The sequence below is a fragment of the Durio zibethinus genome, chromosome 6, assembly GCF_047325235.1.
Source record: "Durio zibethinus cultivar Kanyao isolate XHJ-2024 chromosome 6, ASM4732523v1, whole genome shotgun sequence".
Taxonomy (NCBI): Eukaryota; Viridiplantae; Streptophyta; class Magnoliopsida; order Malvales; family Malvaceae; genus Durio; species Durio zibethinus.
In genome coordinates, this window is record NC_143167.1 from 26,895,669 (window position 1) to 26,911,262 (window position 15,594).

Below are 15,594 nucleotides of genomic sequence, written 5' to 3' on the forward strand. Positions count from 1 at the left end.
ACGTGGATATTTAGCCAATAACAATGCACCATGTGGACACAAAATGACATGTAAGCATGTTTATGTAGTTTATGTGGGTGATGTGGCCAGAAAATTTTAACTCTAAATCGATAAAAAGAAAGCCAAAACTCAAAATTGTAAAAAAACCCCCAATTTGACCCCTCAAATCATTTTTTTGTTCATACGAAAATTTGAATTGTTCTTATGAGAATCAAACAAGAAAGTGATGAAAAAGGCGTTAAATTGAAAAGTTTTAGACTAGATTCAATTACACTATCTGATTGAAGTACTGGGTTTTTTTTATTGGAACAAGACAAGTCAGGGGCATCGATTAGCATGAGAAGATTCGACTGGTATGAGGAGATTTGTGGAGTATTTGGATTCGATTTTGTGGAGCAAAGTGAGAACGATTGGAGGTTACAAAAATTTTTATGGTATGGTGATTTTTTATTTGCTAGTTTAAGGTTATAGTAGTGATGAAAATTGTTACTTTTTTTTTTTTTTTTTTAAATTCAAATGCCTTTTTTATTCAATAGAAGTTTATGTGAGCACATCACTTCACTTTTGTATACCTTTTTATTTGGACATATCACTTCTTTTTGGTCAATCTTTGCATGCGTGTTGCACTATGTGTTTGGATTTTACGATGTGATCCTAGTTTGTCTGCATTATTGTATTTATTATACTATTAAAGGTTTTGCTTATTATATTTTTATTGTTTTTAATGCAGCTAAAATAATGGCTTTTATGATGCTTCATTTACACATGCATTTGGGTGGAAAATTTGTAGCAAATATGAAAGTAAGCTATGTGGGTAGGCATGTAAATGTATAGAGTGTAGATCCTGATGTGATTTCATTCACTGTATTGTGTAATATTGTTAAAGAGGCTAGGTATGGTACTACTACTATGTTTTATTACTTGTCACTAGGGTTTAGTATTGAGGATGGATTAATATTATACTATGATAATGCATCATTTGGTATGATGATAGATCATATGAGGGCAACGGGATAGATACATGTATATGTGAAACATGAGGTTGATATACCTGAGTTTGTAGATGATGTACCATTATTGTCAAGTCAAAAGCATAATAAGGAGGTTAGGAAAGATAGTGAATGGAATGCATGTAATGTGAAAGATGAAACTAATGGGGACATTAATAGTAAATGGACTGTTAACATTAATAGGGTAGATGGTTATAATGTAGTTGGGTGGGTTGATAATGATAATAATTTGAGAGATGCATTTGTACATTGGATTGTGTTGGATGCACGTACACTTGAGGGTTTATATAAAGGTGTAAATGAGAGTCAAAATTCAAATTGTGATAAAAAATTTAGAGAATATGAATAGGGCTCGAATATTGATGATGAGGAAATACATAATATTAGAACATGTTAGATTAAGTTTAGAGAAAAAAGGAAACGTAGGATAGTGAAGAGTAATGAGATCCCACCAGAAGTAAATTTTGGGGGTTTTCTGTAAGAGATCAAGAGAAGAAACAAGAAAGCAAAGTATAAAGATGTAGGTGAGAATATAAGGGTTGGGACAAATCAAGAGGATGATATTGATTATACAGACTTTTCAGACATAGGTAGTTATAAGAGTTGTAAAGATATAAAGGTTGTATGTAAGAAAAGTAGGAAGAAATACTTTGACCTTTTAGATCTAGTTCCTAGGTTTGAGATTAGCATGATTTTTTATGGTCTAAGGCTATTCAATGATGCATTGACCAAACATGCAATTATAAAATGGTTTGATTATAGATATCTTAGCAATAAGAAATATAGGGTCAAGGTCGTTTGTAAACATGAAAACTGTCTATTCTTTATTTATGTTACGATAGACAACTATGATGGGTTATTTAAGGTGAAGACATTGATATATAAGCATCGATGTACTATTACCTTTAAAAACTCAAGGGTAAATTATAAAGTTTTAGTTGATCATTTTTTTGCCAAGTTTAAGATTATTCTTAACTTCAAGTTGGTTAAGATGAAAAGGTTGACCAAAGATGAGTTAAATGCTAAAGTTAAAGTAGGAGTTTGTAAAAGTTCTAGGATAAGAATTTAAGAAAAAATTACTGACAGATATCATTATAGGTTTTTAGAATTGTTTGATTATGTTGCTGCTTTGAGAAAGGCAGATCTAAATAGACATGTAGACCTTGTGGTTAAAAGGCTTACACCAAAGCATAAACCAAGGTTTTTGAGGTTGTATGTTTGTTTTAGTACACTTAAGGAAGGGTTTTAAAAATACTGTAGGCCTTTGTTGTATGTAGATGGATATTTTTTAAAGAGATCTTTAAAAGCTGATTTTTTTGTTCTTATTAGTGGAAATACCAATAATCAAATGTATCCTATTGTTAAGGCATTTATAAAGGTGCAGAATAAGCATACGTGGGGATGGTTTCTAGATAACTTGAAAAGTGATCTTCAAATATAAGATGGTGTTAGATTCACAATTATGAGTGACATGTAAAAGGTATATACGATAATTATACAATTTTATCTTTTGAAGGTTTAGGGTTTGTTACTTTTGAATGTTAAATTTTTTTCATTTATTATTGTAGGGTTTATGTGATGTCATAAGTTCTGTTGTTCCTAAAGTTGAACATAAATTCTGAGTAAAACATTGGTTTGCAAATTAAAAATAAAAAACCCATAAAGGTAATGACCTTCACAAGCAATTTTGGATGTACAGTAAAGTTACAATAGAGGTTGACTTAAAAACAAGAGTAAATGAGCTTAGAGAATTGAAAGGTACAACATTAATTGATACCTTAAAAAAAAGTCCTAGGCATTGGTTAAAGGTATTTTTCAGTACTAGATATTTGTTTGATGTTGTGCAAAACAATTTAACTGAGGCATTTAATGTTAGGATTATTCATGCTAGGCATATGTCCATCATTTTAATGTTTGAGAGAATTAGGCATTATGTGATGCAAAGAATTGTTGACAATATGACTAGATGTGCTAAGTGGATTAAGTTGTTTTGTCCTAATATTTGTGAGAAAATAGAAGAGCATAAGGAACTTAGTGCTTTTTGTCATGTTGTATGGAATGGTAATGATGGATATAAGGTTAAAAGTCTTAAGAATATGTTTGTAAAAGATATAGGTGGGAGGAAATGCACATGTAGGTCATGAAATTTGACTAAGATACCATGTCTTTATGCCATATATGTTATAATTTTTAAGAATAAAAAAATTGATCAATATGTTGCACATGTACATAAAAAAAATATATAAGAAACGCTATAGTTGTATGCTACCACTTATTTTGGAGACAAGTTCTAGCTATGGGAGATATAGATCCATCACTTTTTAAAAAGTTGCCTGGTAGACAAAAAAAAAAAAAAAACAAAAACATAAAGAAGGGTGAAAGCTTAAATGGGATAAAGTTATCAAAAAAAGGAAAGAAGCTAAGTTATTGGATCTATTTCAAGTTTGATCATAATTTAAGGAAATGTCCCCAAAAAAAATTTAACTTACAATCTGAAGTTTAATTTACAAATTTATTAAAACCTAATGTTACGTTTTTTAGGCATTATAAGGTAGTAACACAGGACAAGCTGAAAACATGAATACAACTATGCCTCATGAACCTGAAAGATCATAACACCATGCTAGAGTAGCAACTACACCACTTAGAGTGCCCAAAAAAGCCATTCCACCTATAGCATCTGCAACAATAGCCATACCACTTAGAATGACCATAGTAGCAACTACACTATTTAGAGGCAGAGCAGTAGTAGTAATTACACCACCTAAAGTGACCAGAGCTAGAACAATAGCTATACCACTCAGAGTAACCAAAGCAACAACCACACAATGCTGAGTGAGTAGAGCAGTAGCATCAGTCACACAACCCAAAATGATCGGAGCTAAAGCAACAACCACATCACCCAGAGTGACCACAGCGTAGCCATACCACCTAGACTGACTATAGCAGTAGCCAAGCCACCCACAATGATCAATATAGTAGCAGCTAAGCCACCCATAATTACCAAAACAATAGCCAAGCCACCCACAATTACCACAACAATAGCCAAGCCACCCACAATAACTAGAGTAGTAGCCACACCACCCATACAGACTACAACTCCCATAACATCCACACAGACTACAGCGAACACACCATCAAGATAAACTATAGCAACCAATGTAGTACCAAAAGCCAAAACACGCATAAAGTTACTTGTCCAAAAAGAAAAATAAAAATTTAGAAAAAACTTGTATCACTTGGGATTAGAGAAAGAAAAATCATGCAAGGAATGGGCATATATGTTAACAAGAAAATAGAACTGTACATATTAAATGTAAGGTTCTTTTGTTGTGTAATTTTTTGTTTTGTTGTTAGATTGTTAGGATTTATTATGAGTGAAAAAAATTGAGAAATTCGAAAATTGATTCGAAACCATAGTGTTCGATTGATTTTTTTTTTTATTCGGTTTGGATCAAATTTGGATATTAAATATATATATTAAATTCGGATCGAAAGATGAAAAATAAAAAAATCAAATTGAACCGAATTATATATTTTCTTAGTTTTTATATATTTTTTAAATTTTTATAAAATGAAAATAATAATTTTATATCAAATCTACTTAGATATGTTAAAATTTTATATCAAAATAATATATAAATATTAAAAAATTAAAAACTAATAAACTGAACCAATAAAATTCGATTTAGTTCAATTTGAATTGAATGCATGTTCAATTCGGATTCAAATTGAATTTTAAATTTTTATAATATTATATAATATTAAAAAAAAATGAATCAAATCCGATCTAAACCAAATTGTTATCACTCATAGGATTTATGTATATATGTTAATAAAGTAAAATTTATCAAATAGCCTGGATTAAAAGGTTAGATATTGATCTTTGTTCCAAAAAATGCTAATCGTGCATCAACATCAATAGCAGCTATAGATAGTTCTTTGAATAAAGAGATTGATGGCCATTTAGATGTTGTTATTGAAAATGAACATGAAGATGAAGAATCTATTTTGGTCAAGGTAACCTATTTATATGATGTGTTACTAGATATGACTTTGATGCATTTTGTTTTAATGCTTTAATGGTTTCAATACAAGATTTAATAGATGAGTTGTTGGGGATCAAGAGAAAAAGACAAATTTCACCAGCACTTAAACTCTTCTAAATGAGATACAAAGTATACAAAAACCACGTTGGAAGAAAAAAGTCAAAGAGCACTAAGTCCAAGAATTGATATGAATGTTGTTTTTGAACATAATACCTTTTTGTAACTTTTTTGTGCTTTTTGTTTATGAATACAATGAATGTATTTGTGTTGTAGCTTATATGAATGTTTATGAACATGATACTTTTCAGGAATAGAAATGAATGTTGTAGCTAATCATTTTTGAATATTCATGATCTAAATTCATTTGTGTAATGAGTAGTGTATAAAGGTACACTGTTGGATGTTGTATGAATTGATTTTAGTCAATGATGAATGAAAAAGTTTCATCTTCTTTATGGTTTCCTCTTATTTCATCTTGTTTCATCTTTCTATGGATCAATTATGGATATTGTTTATGCTATTTTTGGATAATCATCATCCATTTCTTTGTTTGTAATAAGTAAAGAATTGATGGACTTGTTTTATGATGGATCATTGATGTATTGGTTTCATCATGTTTGTGTAATGATGATGGATCTAAATGAATGAATTGGTTTCAATCATATTTGTGTAATGATCAATTGGTTTTATCTTGTTTATAGCAGCAATATAAACCATTTATAATAGTTACAGACAACATTCAATTATGAGAAATGGAAAAGATTAAAGATAATGATAAAATAGTATACTTTAGCAGGTAGTACAAACATTATAGCCAATGTGGAAACAATTTACAAACAATCAGAAGCTAAACTAACTTGCAATGAGATGGTAAAAAGATTTAAGCAAATGGCTAAAAACAAAACGAAAAAACAATCATAAGATTTTTTACATTCAAAAAATCAAAACCACTAAATTTTGGTAGCATATAACAAGGATCTAAATTAGGACATATAGTAGTAATTGCTTTCATTTCCTTATTTAATTCTTACAATAATTTAGAACAAGATATATTCCACTAATTCTTCAAAATTTTCAATCTATAATAAAATAAACCCTAAAATGAAAATGAAAAACACCATCCAAGATAATAGCAACACAATATTGTAATACCATATTAGTCATTGACCATTTGCTGCCAAATCCTTGTATGATTTTTTTTTTTATTTTAAGAACCCAAACCTCATTTAAAACTTTAACTTCATTATTATTGCAATTTTCCTTTAATGCAATATTTTTTTTCCTCAACTCTTTGTTCTCAACTAGCAAATTGTCATTTTCAAATTTGAATTCCTCATTTTAGTTTGCATTGTTACTATCCAACTAATGCTCATCTTCAACCCATTGAAAAAAATCACAATTCACACCTTGCAAAATGTTAACAAAAACAAATTCAATTTTATCCATCAATGTAAAATCAGCTCTGTATAAATCAATAAATGTGAAGAATACTTGTTTAAACTTTCCACACCCATCAAATTTTCTTCTTGGATTTTTCAATGTTGTTAACCTACGAATTAAAGCCATTACTTTATAATAACAATTGATTAAAGTCAAATGATTTCTTGTTCTCAAGTTACAACTTGATCGTAATTGCCCAAAATGTCCAATTTTCTTCGATGAATCTTCAATAGAATCTCTATATCTTCTTTCACCCATCTTGTTTTCTTTATATGCTGTTGATTTCATGAATGTTACAATTTTTATCAAGCTTCCTGCTAGACATTTCATAAGCTTCAATTTTGTTTCAATTTCTTCTAAATTCTTCGTGTTTAGGGTTTTGGTGATTTGCTTAGGTTTAGGGGAATTAAAATGTTTCATATTTTTTTTTTTCAAATTTTTTGGCCGCATAAGCATGCTTATATGCCATTTTGTATCCACATGACGCATTGTTATTAGCTAAAAATCCACGTCAGCATTAAGATTAATGGAGTTAACTCTTAATCCAAATTGATATATGATTTCATAATTCAGGTACTTATTTATCAATTTTTTTAATTTAAGGATCAAATCTAAAAAATTACTATAATTCGAGAGTTATTTAAGATATTATCCATTGTAAGAATAATTGATACTTTTTATTAGATTTATTTTATTTTAATTCTTTTACATTTTATTTATTCAACGCAAATTATATAATTATTTAATTAACAAAAATAAATATTTAAAACATCAATTAATTACAAAATATTTAATTTATTTCATAAAACTTTTATATTTAAAACAAAGTTTTACTTACGGGGCAAGACAGCATGGTTGTCCCAATATGTGTCGCATTTCCAAAAGAGACCCGTTGTGACGACCGGTGAGGGCCCCTGAGGGTAAATGGGTAATCCTGTAAAACCCTGAACAAACTTACGTGGCAAATTGGAGATAATCCAGTAGGCAGCAGCCGGCAACCAGACGGAAGAGAAATCCAAAAGAGTTGAAAAGGCAACCAAAGTGTTTGAAATTTCAAAGCAAAAAAAAAAAAAAAAAAGAGTAAAGGAGTGGTATTATTATTCCTGGGCAACCCGCCCAAGCAAACGAAGGAGGTCCAATCCTTGCACTTTATGTGTTATTAATATTATTATCTGCCAATAAGGAAATACCCAACAAACACACCCCTCGCGGTCTCACTCAACAAACCTTTCCAAAGCACAAAAATCTGCAGCTTTTTGACTCGCTCAACGTCTCCGGTTTCTGCCTCTCCGGTCACTGGTCAGCTCTGATAGTCTGTTATCGGTCCTTCCCAGTTCCATCCTTTCTGGCAAGGTCCTCTCTCTCTCTCTCTCTCTCTCTCTCTCATGTGTGTTCACCTTTTTTGTTGATTCGTGAACGTCAAATTTTATTTTGGGGTTTTTTTTTTTTTTTAGGATTAAATTTTATATTTTTGGGAAGTTCATTGAGTGAGAATTGGTGGCTTTTTATTTCCCAGTTTTTAGTGGGTTCGATCGTTTTTAAATAGTAGTCAACGCTTCCGCCTTTTGCGGCTCAGGAGGAATGGAGTTTTGTGTTGATAGAGGAATTAATTAGTTATGTATAAGGGGCTTGATACTGATTCGATCTTAAGAGGGTTGATCTTGACTTTGATTTCAATTTTTTTTAGGCTAGTTTTCAAAATGGGTTTTTCCCGTTTGGGATTTTATTGAAGAAGAAATCAAGAAAAGGAAATAATATGTATTTTTTTTTTCAGCTAAAGGAACACTAATAGTCACTCATGTTTCCTCTTTTTTTTTTTTTTGGGGGGGGGGGGGGTTTGGGATTAAGGTAGGCGAAGGAAGGCTGTTCACTATGCTAAAAAATTTAGTTCTTGAAACAAAATTAATTTCCTTTTCTCCCAAGAGTGAAGCTGCTATTGATGTTATGTTGGTTAAGATTTTTGAAGAACTTGATTTGAATTTCACTTATCCGCAGTTTTTTAAGCTGAAATTTCAAAATAGCAGCAGATATGTATTTTTTATGCCGGAATTCAACCCTTAGATTTCATATTTGGCTTAAGAAAGTGTCATTGGCCTGTGCTTGGTTGAGGGGACTGGGGAGTGTTGAATTCTTTAATAAATCAAAAAGAAAGGAGATGTGGTGATTTAAGGCAAATTCAGATTTAATGTTATTGCGCTGGTGTGCAGTTTGAGGTATACACATACAATATGAGAGTGTAAAAGATTCTGGATATTAGCGATAATGCTTCTAAACATTCTTGATTATTTCGGTTTTATTCTGCTACCACATAATTTTTTTTCTGTCTTAAATTTATTGTTTGAATGATAATCTGTAATTTGTGATGCTACTTGTTGTTGTCCATTTATTTCCAATAGTATACTTTAGTTATTCATGTTTCTTTTTTATTTATTAATTGGGTTTTGAAAGCTAAATGAAGCCAAGTCCTTTAATTAGTTCACTTGGTGGGGATTTAGTTTTATGTTTTTGTGGGTTGTTATAATAAAAATCAATGGGCTCAATATGCCTTTTACCTTTTCGGTTTGATTTATTCATGTCCTGAAGGAGGAGAAAATGTTGATTTTCTTATTTTGATGTAGTTGCATTTTCATTCTCAACGGAACAGGAATTGTTAATTTATCCACATCTTGTGGTGCCAAATAATTTAAGTCGTTCATCAGAACTTGACAAATCCCAGTGACAAAAGTGCCCATTGTTTCGGCACTGTGAAGAAGTGATACATAAAGCTGGTAACCTTGTTTTAGGTTCCTATGCTTTCATCATTTCCAGTTGTGTGGGTGAACTTAGATGGATGTTCCCTCCTCGGAACTGCATTCCGAAAATCAAACTGACACTTTTCCATTGTTAATGGAGCGATCTGAGAACTTCAGTGAACATATTATTGACATACCAAGAAGCGGTGATACTTCCTCATCAAACTTGTCTCATGATACAACTTCGAATGGGTTGGATGTTTTGCAGCATGAAGAAAGACCTTCTAGTAGTACAAGAGTGCTAGTTTCTCAACCTTCAACATTTTCTTTCAATGGTACAAATTCAAGAACCTCCTCATCTGCAAGGAGAGGGGATGCCCGTCACCGGAGGAGTCCACTAAATTCTGGATTGTGGATTTCTGTTGAACTAGTTCTTACAGTGAGCCAGATTATAGCATCTATTGTTGTCCTGGCTTTGTCAAGAAATGAGCGTCCCCATACACCGTTGTTTGCGTGGATTGTGGGTTATGCATCTGGATGTGTAGCAACTCTCCCTCTTCTTTATTGGCGTTATCATCATCGTAACCAGGCTTCTGAGCAAGACTCAGCTCAACATCGTCACACTTCACACATTAATGTCCCTGCCGGACCCTTTTCTCTCTCTGTTACAAGGACTTCTGATGGGGGTGATCATCATACTGCAACTACTTCTCCTCGAGGTGGTCAAAATGTGGGAGTAACAAGTGCAAGGTACTGTTTTCTTATTTTATTTTGAAATGAGAAAAAAAGAAAAGAAGAGCGGAGAGTAATAGACATTTCTGCGTTCTGTTTCAACCTCCCATATGCTACTGAAATTTGACAAAGAGTATTTACTTCATTGATATTTATAATGGTCCTTAGCCTTTAGTGGACAATCAGCTGAGTTTTATCCTGCAGAATTAAAGCACTAGTGGAATACTTCAAAATGGCTTTAGATTGCTTCTTTGCGGTTTGGTTTGTGGTTGGCAACGTTTGGATCTTTGGTGGGCACACATCTGCTAGTGAGGCTCCTCACTTGTACAGGTGCTGGCCCCTGCCTAGTGGCATGTTCTGCATTTACTAATTTTGATTTGTACCTTTTCTGAGAGTTCATACCTTTTTGTATCTTTTTGGTTTGCAGGTTATGTATAGTTTTTCTTACATTAAGCTGTATTGGATATGCAATGCCCTTCATTCTATGTGCTACAATCTGCTGTTGCCTGCCTTGCATTATTTCTGTCCTTGGATTTAGAGAGGATCTATCACATGCCAGAGGGGCCACACCTGAATCAATAGATGCTTTACCAACATACAAGTTCAAGGTGAAGAAAAGTAGAAATGGTGATGGTAGGGAAATCAACTCAGGTGCTGGTGAGGGTGGGGTAGTGGCTGTTGGAACGGAAAAGGAACGCGTCATCTCTGGAGAAGATGCAGTGAGTGTTTCTTTTGATTATTGTTTAGATAATTCTGTGAAATGTCTCATAGTCCAGTTAATAAAAAGCACAAATTTCTTTTTGCATATTTTGAGTTGAAATTCATAATTCAAGGTGGCATTGACATTATGTTTATGTGTGCACTTGTGAATTTTACAGTTAATATGCTCGGTTTTTTTTCCTTATGTTACACTTTTGTTCCTTGGGTATTCGACTATTTTGAACCCACTAACATTATTTGGGTTCTGAAACTAATTGGCATCATAATTTGGGAGTTCTGGATGACCAATAGGACCATGCTATCTGTTTGATTCTTTTGTTACTGTAAAGGCTCAATTAAAGTTGTGATGGTATTCTGCACTGCTAAATTTACTTGCGAATGATGAATGAGGCCTTTGAAGTTGCTGATTTCTTTGTCTTAATGTTTTTTTCTTCCTGTACATACTGATACAATGGCAACTGTTGGGATTTTTTTATAGGTCTGCTGCATTTGTTTGGCAAAATATGCAAATAATGACGAGTTGAGAGAGTTGCCATGTTCTCATTTTATGCACAAGGAATGTGTGGACAAGTGGCTTAAGATCAATGCTTCCTGTCCTCTTTGCAAGAGTGAGGTTGGTGAGAACATATTGGATGCAATCTCGGGGACAAGTGCCAGCATCCTGAGCTCACTCTCCGGAGCACACGATAACCAGCGACGAGGTGAGAGAAGTTTGGGCAACAGTTAGACCAGCTCCCTGTTTTAATATAATAATAATAAAATATAATGTAATAGAAGTAATATTGTAGTATGATATATTGATCCCTTGGAATTGATATTTGTATGACCAGCTGCATACAGTTTGATGATCTTTCTTCTTATGTGTTGGGTGGTCGTCCCTTCCATCCTCTATGGTTGTCTTACGGGTTGAGATTGAGATGTAGCTTGTTAGACACACACATGGCAATTCTTCAATCACCACTATTGTTGGAGCCTAATTGTGCAATGGCCATGTAAAATTTCTTACTATGTCGCCAATCATAATGGAATTGATTTTCTATGTAATTACACATATATAATAGAGATATATATTGCAGAATTTGCAATAATTTTAGGCTTTTACATGCAAAATGATTTGTAACGTGGACTTCGAATGAAGGAAAATTTTGACTTTGTCCTCCATGTTTTTTTCTCCTACTCGTTGCTTCATGGGTCTTCAGTTTTCTTGTGATATGCATCAATTATATCATTTGACTCTCCATAAACAGGTTGTTCGACTTGGGTTTCTTGAATACAAAAAAAAAAAAATGAAAATAAATGACAGCTTTTTCAATATAAGAAAAAAAGTTCATTCGATTTTTTGGTTATACTGCTGCATGTATTTTTGTAATTAAAGAGCTGAGTTTGAAATTTTTTTTTCTCCCAAAAAAAAAAAAAAAGCGGTTGCCTTTAAAAAAAAGAAAAAAACAAAGTGGTCGCTTCTTTATAAAGGTGCAGGTACAACAGCATAGTCTTTTTCTTTTATTTTTATTTTTATTTTTCTTATATGTAAAAAAAAAATGTTGGAGAGGACTTGACTTTTGATTTTTTTTTTTTTTTTGGGGTAGAAAAATTATGGGGTTGAGTGGAAGTCAATAAATTGGTTAGGCATGATGTCCTGTTTTCTTTTGCTAAGATGGAAAGCAAAAATTTTTAACTTATAGTAAATTAAGTTCTATGATAAATAAATTTTAAAATACGTAATAAATAAATTGTTTTCGTGATCATTAAATTTTGAGATGCATATATTTTGGTCCTAACTTCAAAAATAATTTATTGTTTGTAAAATTTTTGAATTAAAACTTATTGATTCTAAATGTATATGTATCAAATCTTTCCTCAAATTTTTTTATCGACTTTGAAGCTAAGCGTAAGCAAAGAATTTTTACTGATTATGTGTTTGAAGCGTGAGTGACATGTGTCAATTGATTTGTTAAAAAAGTTTAAATGATTTTTTTTAATTTTTTTTCCCGCCAACTCCCCTAGCAATTGACCGATGGTTAATTGGCAAAGAAGAGTCGGATCTAGCCTATTTAACGTCATGATAACCTTCCCTTCGCCAAATCATGGAGCAATCTAGCTCCAGTTAGCAGTTGTGGCGTCGGCTAGACCAGATTTGACCTTTATCGATGCTAGTTGGCCCTTAGTCAACAGGGATAGAGTGACAGGAGAAGGAAAAAAAAATAAAAGAAAAAAGGAAAAGAAAAATAAAAGAAAATAATTAAAAATAACAAATAAAAATATTTAGATTTTTTATCTTTCACATATATTTTATAAAATATTAAAATTTAAATTAAATTTAATAATTTTATTTTTATGAATAAATAATACTTATTTTTAAATAAAATTAATTAATTTAGTTTATAATATTAAAATCTATTATCATTTATTAGTAAAAATATATATTTTTCTTAAATAGCAAATAGGTTTAAAAAAAATTAAAATTAAACTTATAAGTTCTAACACAGCAATTTTGTACGTATCATAAAATAGTATATGACACATGTCACTGGCACTTTGTTTTCAGCCAATTACCTTACTGCACTTGACCTCAAAATTAATGAAAAAATTTGACGAAAGAACAATATATTAGTAATTCAAAAATTTAAATACCAACAAGTTATATTTTAAAGTTTAATAATTAAAATGATAAGCACTTAAAATTTGAGAATGCAAGTGTAATTTACTCTTAATTTAAAGATTAAGTTAGGAAATAACATATGTCCATATGTATTTTAACATTAGATATTTTTCCTTTATTTCTTTTCTATTATACTGATATGGATTCAAGATAAGAATCAACAAAATGTAAACATTACTAAACTCGAGACGAATAAAAATAATTTATCAATAATAATCAATATCAAATTAAATAATTATCAATTAATTTTAAGCATGTAAAAAAATAATATTGAGATCATCAATCTTCAATTCAACTCTTTATTTACTATATTATAGTAGATAAATAAATAAATCCAAATAAAAATAAGTTAAACAATCGCTAAGGATAGTTTAGTTTATATTTTTACTTTTTGTTTTTAATAAAAAAAACTAAACTGAAAAAAATAAAAATAAAAATATCAATTAAAACCAAATTTAATATAATAATGTATAAAAAAATAAATTATTAATCCATGTTTAAATGTGTCAAATGAATCGTGCAAGGCAGGAACAATCTATTTAAATATTAGTCCATATGTTAATGAATCGTATTGATCCAATACTATTTTTAACATGCAGTGCTGGTACGACCCATGAAATTTAAGGGTATTACCTAGCACGACACATGATCCATAATCTTCATGGGTCGTACTATGCTAAACACGGTACTATTTTTCATACCAAGTTGAGCCAAGTACAATCAATTAATATTTTTCAAGATTTTAATTAATTTTTAAAAATAAGCTATTATTATTAAAAATAACATATAAGAAATAAATAAACACAGAATGAAATTAAAAATGACACATAATTTACATGATTCGGCAAATGCCCATATCCATGGAGATAGATAATAAAATCTAGTAAATAAAGATATTAAAATTACAATCCTAATATTTAAAAAAACACACACACATAAAAAAAAATATAAAACATAGAATTATTATTCTATTTTTTATTCTCATCATTTGATGATTCACTTATACAATGTATTATATCTTGTGTTCGAACTTTTTCATCTAACCAATCCTTAAGTAATATGCACATTTCAATTATATTTGCTCTCATTTTGGTCCTTCTTTCATCAATAACTCTACCATTTGTACTAAAACATGATTATGAGGCAATTGTGGACATGGGTGGGGTTAGTAAATCACGTGCCATGGCGAAAAGTATTAGCCATGTATTTTGGTTGTTTTTCCACCAAACCAAAATATCAGAAGTCTCTAATTCATCATGTGTAAATGATAAAACTTTATTTTGCAAATAAAATTGGAGTTCAAAATAAGAACTAATATCAGAAGTAGAAGTTAAAATACTACTACTACATTGATTTGGTAGATTTTGTTTTAGAAAACTCCATGAAAAAGCTTTTTTGTTTTTATTACTAATGGAAGGTTAATTTTGAATTTGTTTTTTACCACTACCATATAAGGAATCATATAATGTATACATAGAACACAAAGTTTCATGAATGGATTTTTTAACACTATCAATGTCAATCAAAATTTGCATATTTTTATAATATAAGTCTATAAATAATTCTACACCAGATAATTTCTTTCTAGGATCCATGATTGCAACCATACAAATTACAAATGGAAGATTTTGTCAATATTTTTGTAATTTAAATTCCATACCAACACAAAATAAGTTGAAACATTCATGCTTTCTAAATTATGGAAAACATGCACTAATTTCCCAAAGTCTATTAAGAAAAAGGCATAAAGTTGGATAGTAAATACCTAAAAAACTTTGAGTAGCTTCATAAAATGTTTCTAAAAATTTACAAATTAAAACATTTAGATTGCATTTGGCAAGAGTTATATGACTTGATTCAAGCATTCTTTCATTGTAAACATAGTAAGAATATCTTTATATTCTATTGTAACATGCAACATTTAATAAGTAGAATTCCACCTATGTGGAACATTCTATTTCATTTTTCTAACTTTCTTCTTATTTGTCAAACATAATTTTTTTAAATCTTGAAATCTGGCACTAGAATGTAAAAGTTGAACATAATCTCGAATTTTTGAAATATAATCGTAAATATGATTTAAACCTTCTTGAACACATAAATTTAAAATATGACATGCACATCTAATGTGAAATAGTTTACCATTGAAAATTGATTTTAAAGTAGATTTTAAAAGTTCAATTGCTATGCCATTGTTATTAGCATTATCAAATGAAATTGAAAAAATTTTGTTTTCAATATGATATTCTTTG

At 30.6% G+C, this 15,594-nt stretch overlaps 1 protein-coding gene across 3 annotated transcripts; it reads left to right on the forward strand.

Moving 5' to 3' along the window:
* Positions 1-7,627: 7,627 nt before the first annotated feature.
* On the forward strand, positions 7,628-11,844 carry LOC111285102 (C3H4 type zinc finger protein). Of its 3 annotated transcripts, none has more exons than XM_022874345.2 (6): positions 7,628-7,852; positions 9,144-9,981; positions 10,168-10,293; positions 10,391-10,682; positions 11,162-11,384; positions 11,514-11,844. In XM_022874345.2, exons 2-6 carry the CDS (start codon positions 9,326-9,328, stop codon positions 11,591-11,593), a joined length of 1,377 nt encoding a protein of 458 aa, XP_022730080.2. In that variant the 5' UTR covers positions 7,628-7,852; positions 9,144-9,325; the 3' UTR covers positions 11,594-11,844. The 3 variants fall into 3 exon arrangements, with proteins under 3 accessions (XP_022730080.2, XP_089618568.1, XP_022730081.2); XM_022874346.2 differs by having other exon boundaries at positions 7,713-7,852; positions 9,118-9,981; XM_089762442.1 differs by lacking the exon at positions 10,168-10,293 and having other exon boundaries at positions 7,692-7,852; positions 11,514-11,771.
* The last annotated feature ends 3,750 nt before the right edge of the window (positions 11,845-15,594 follow it).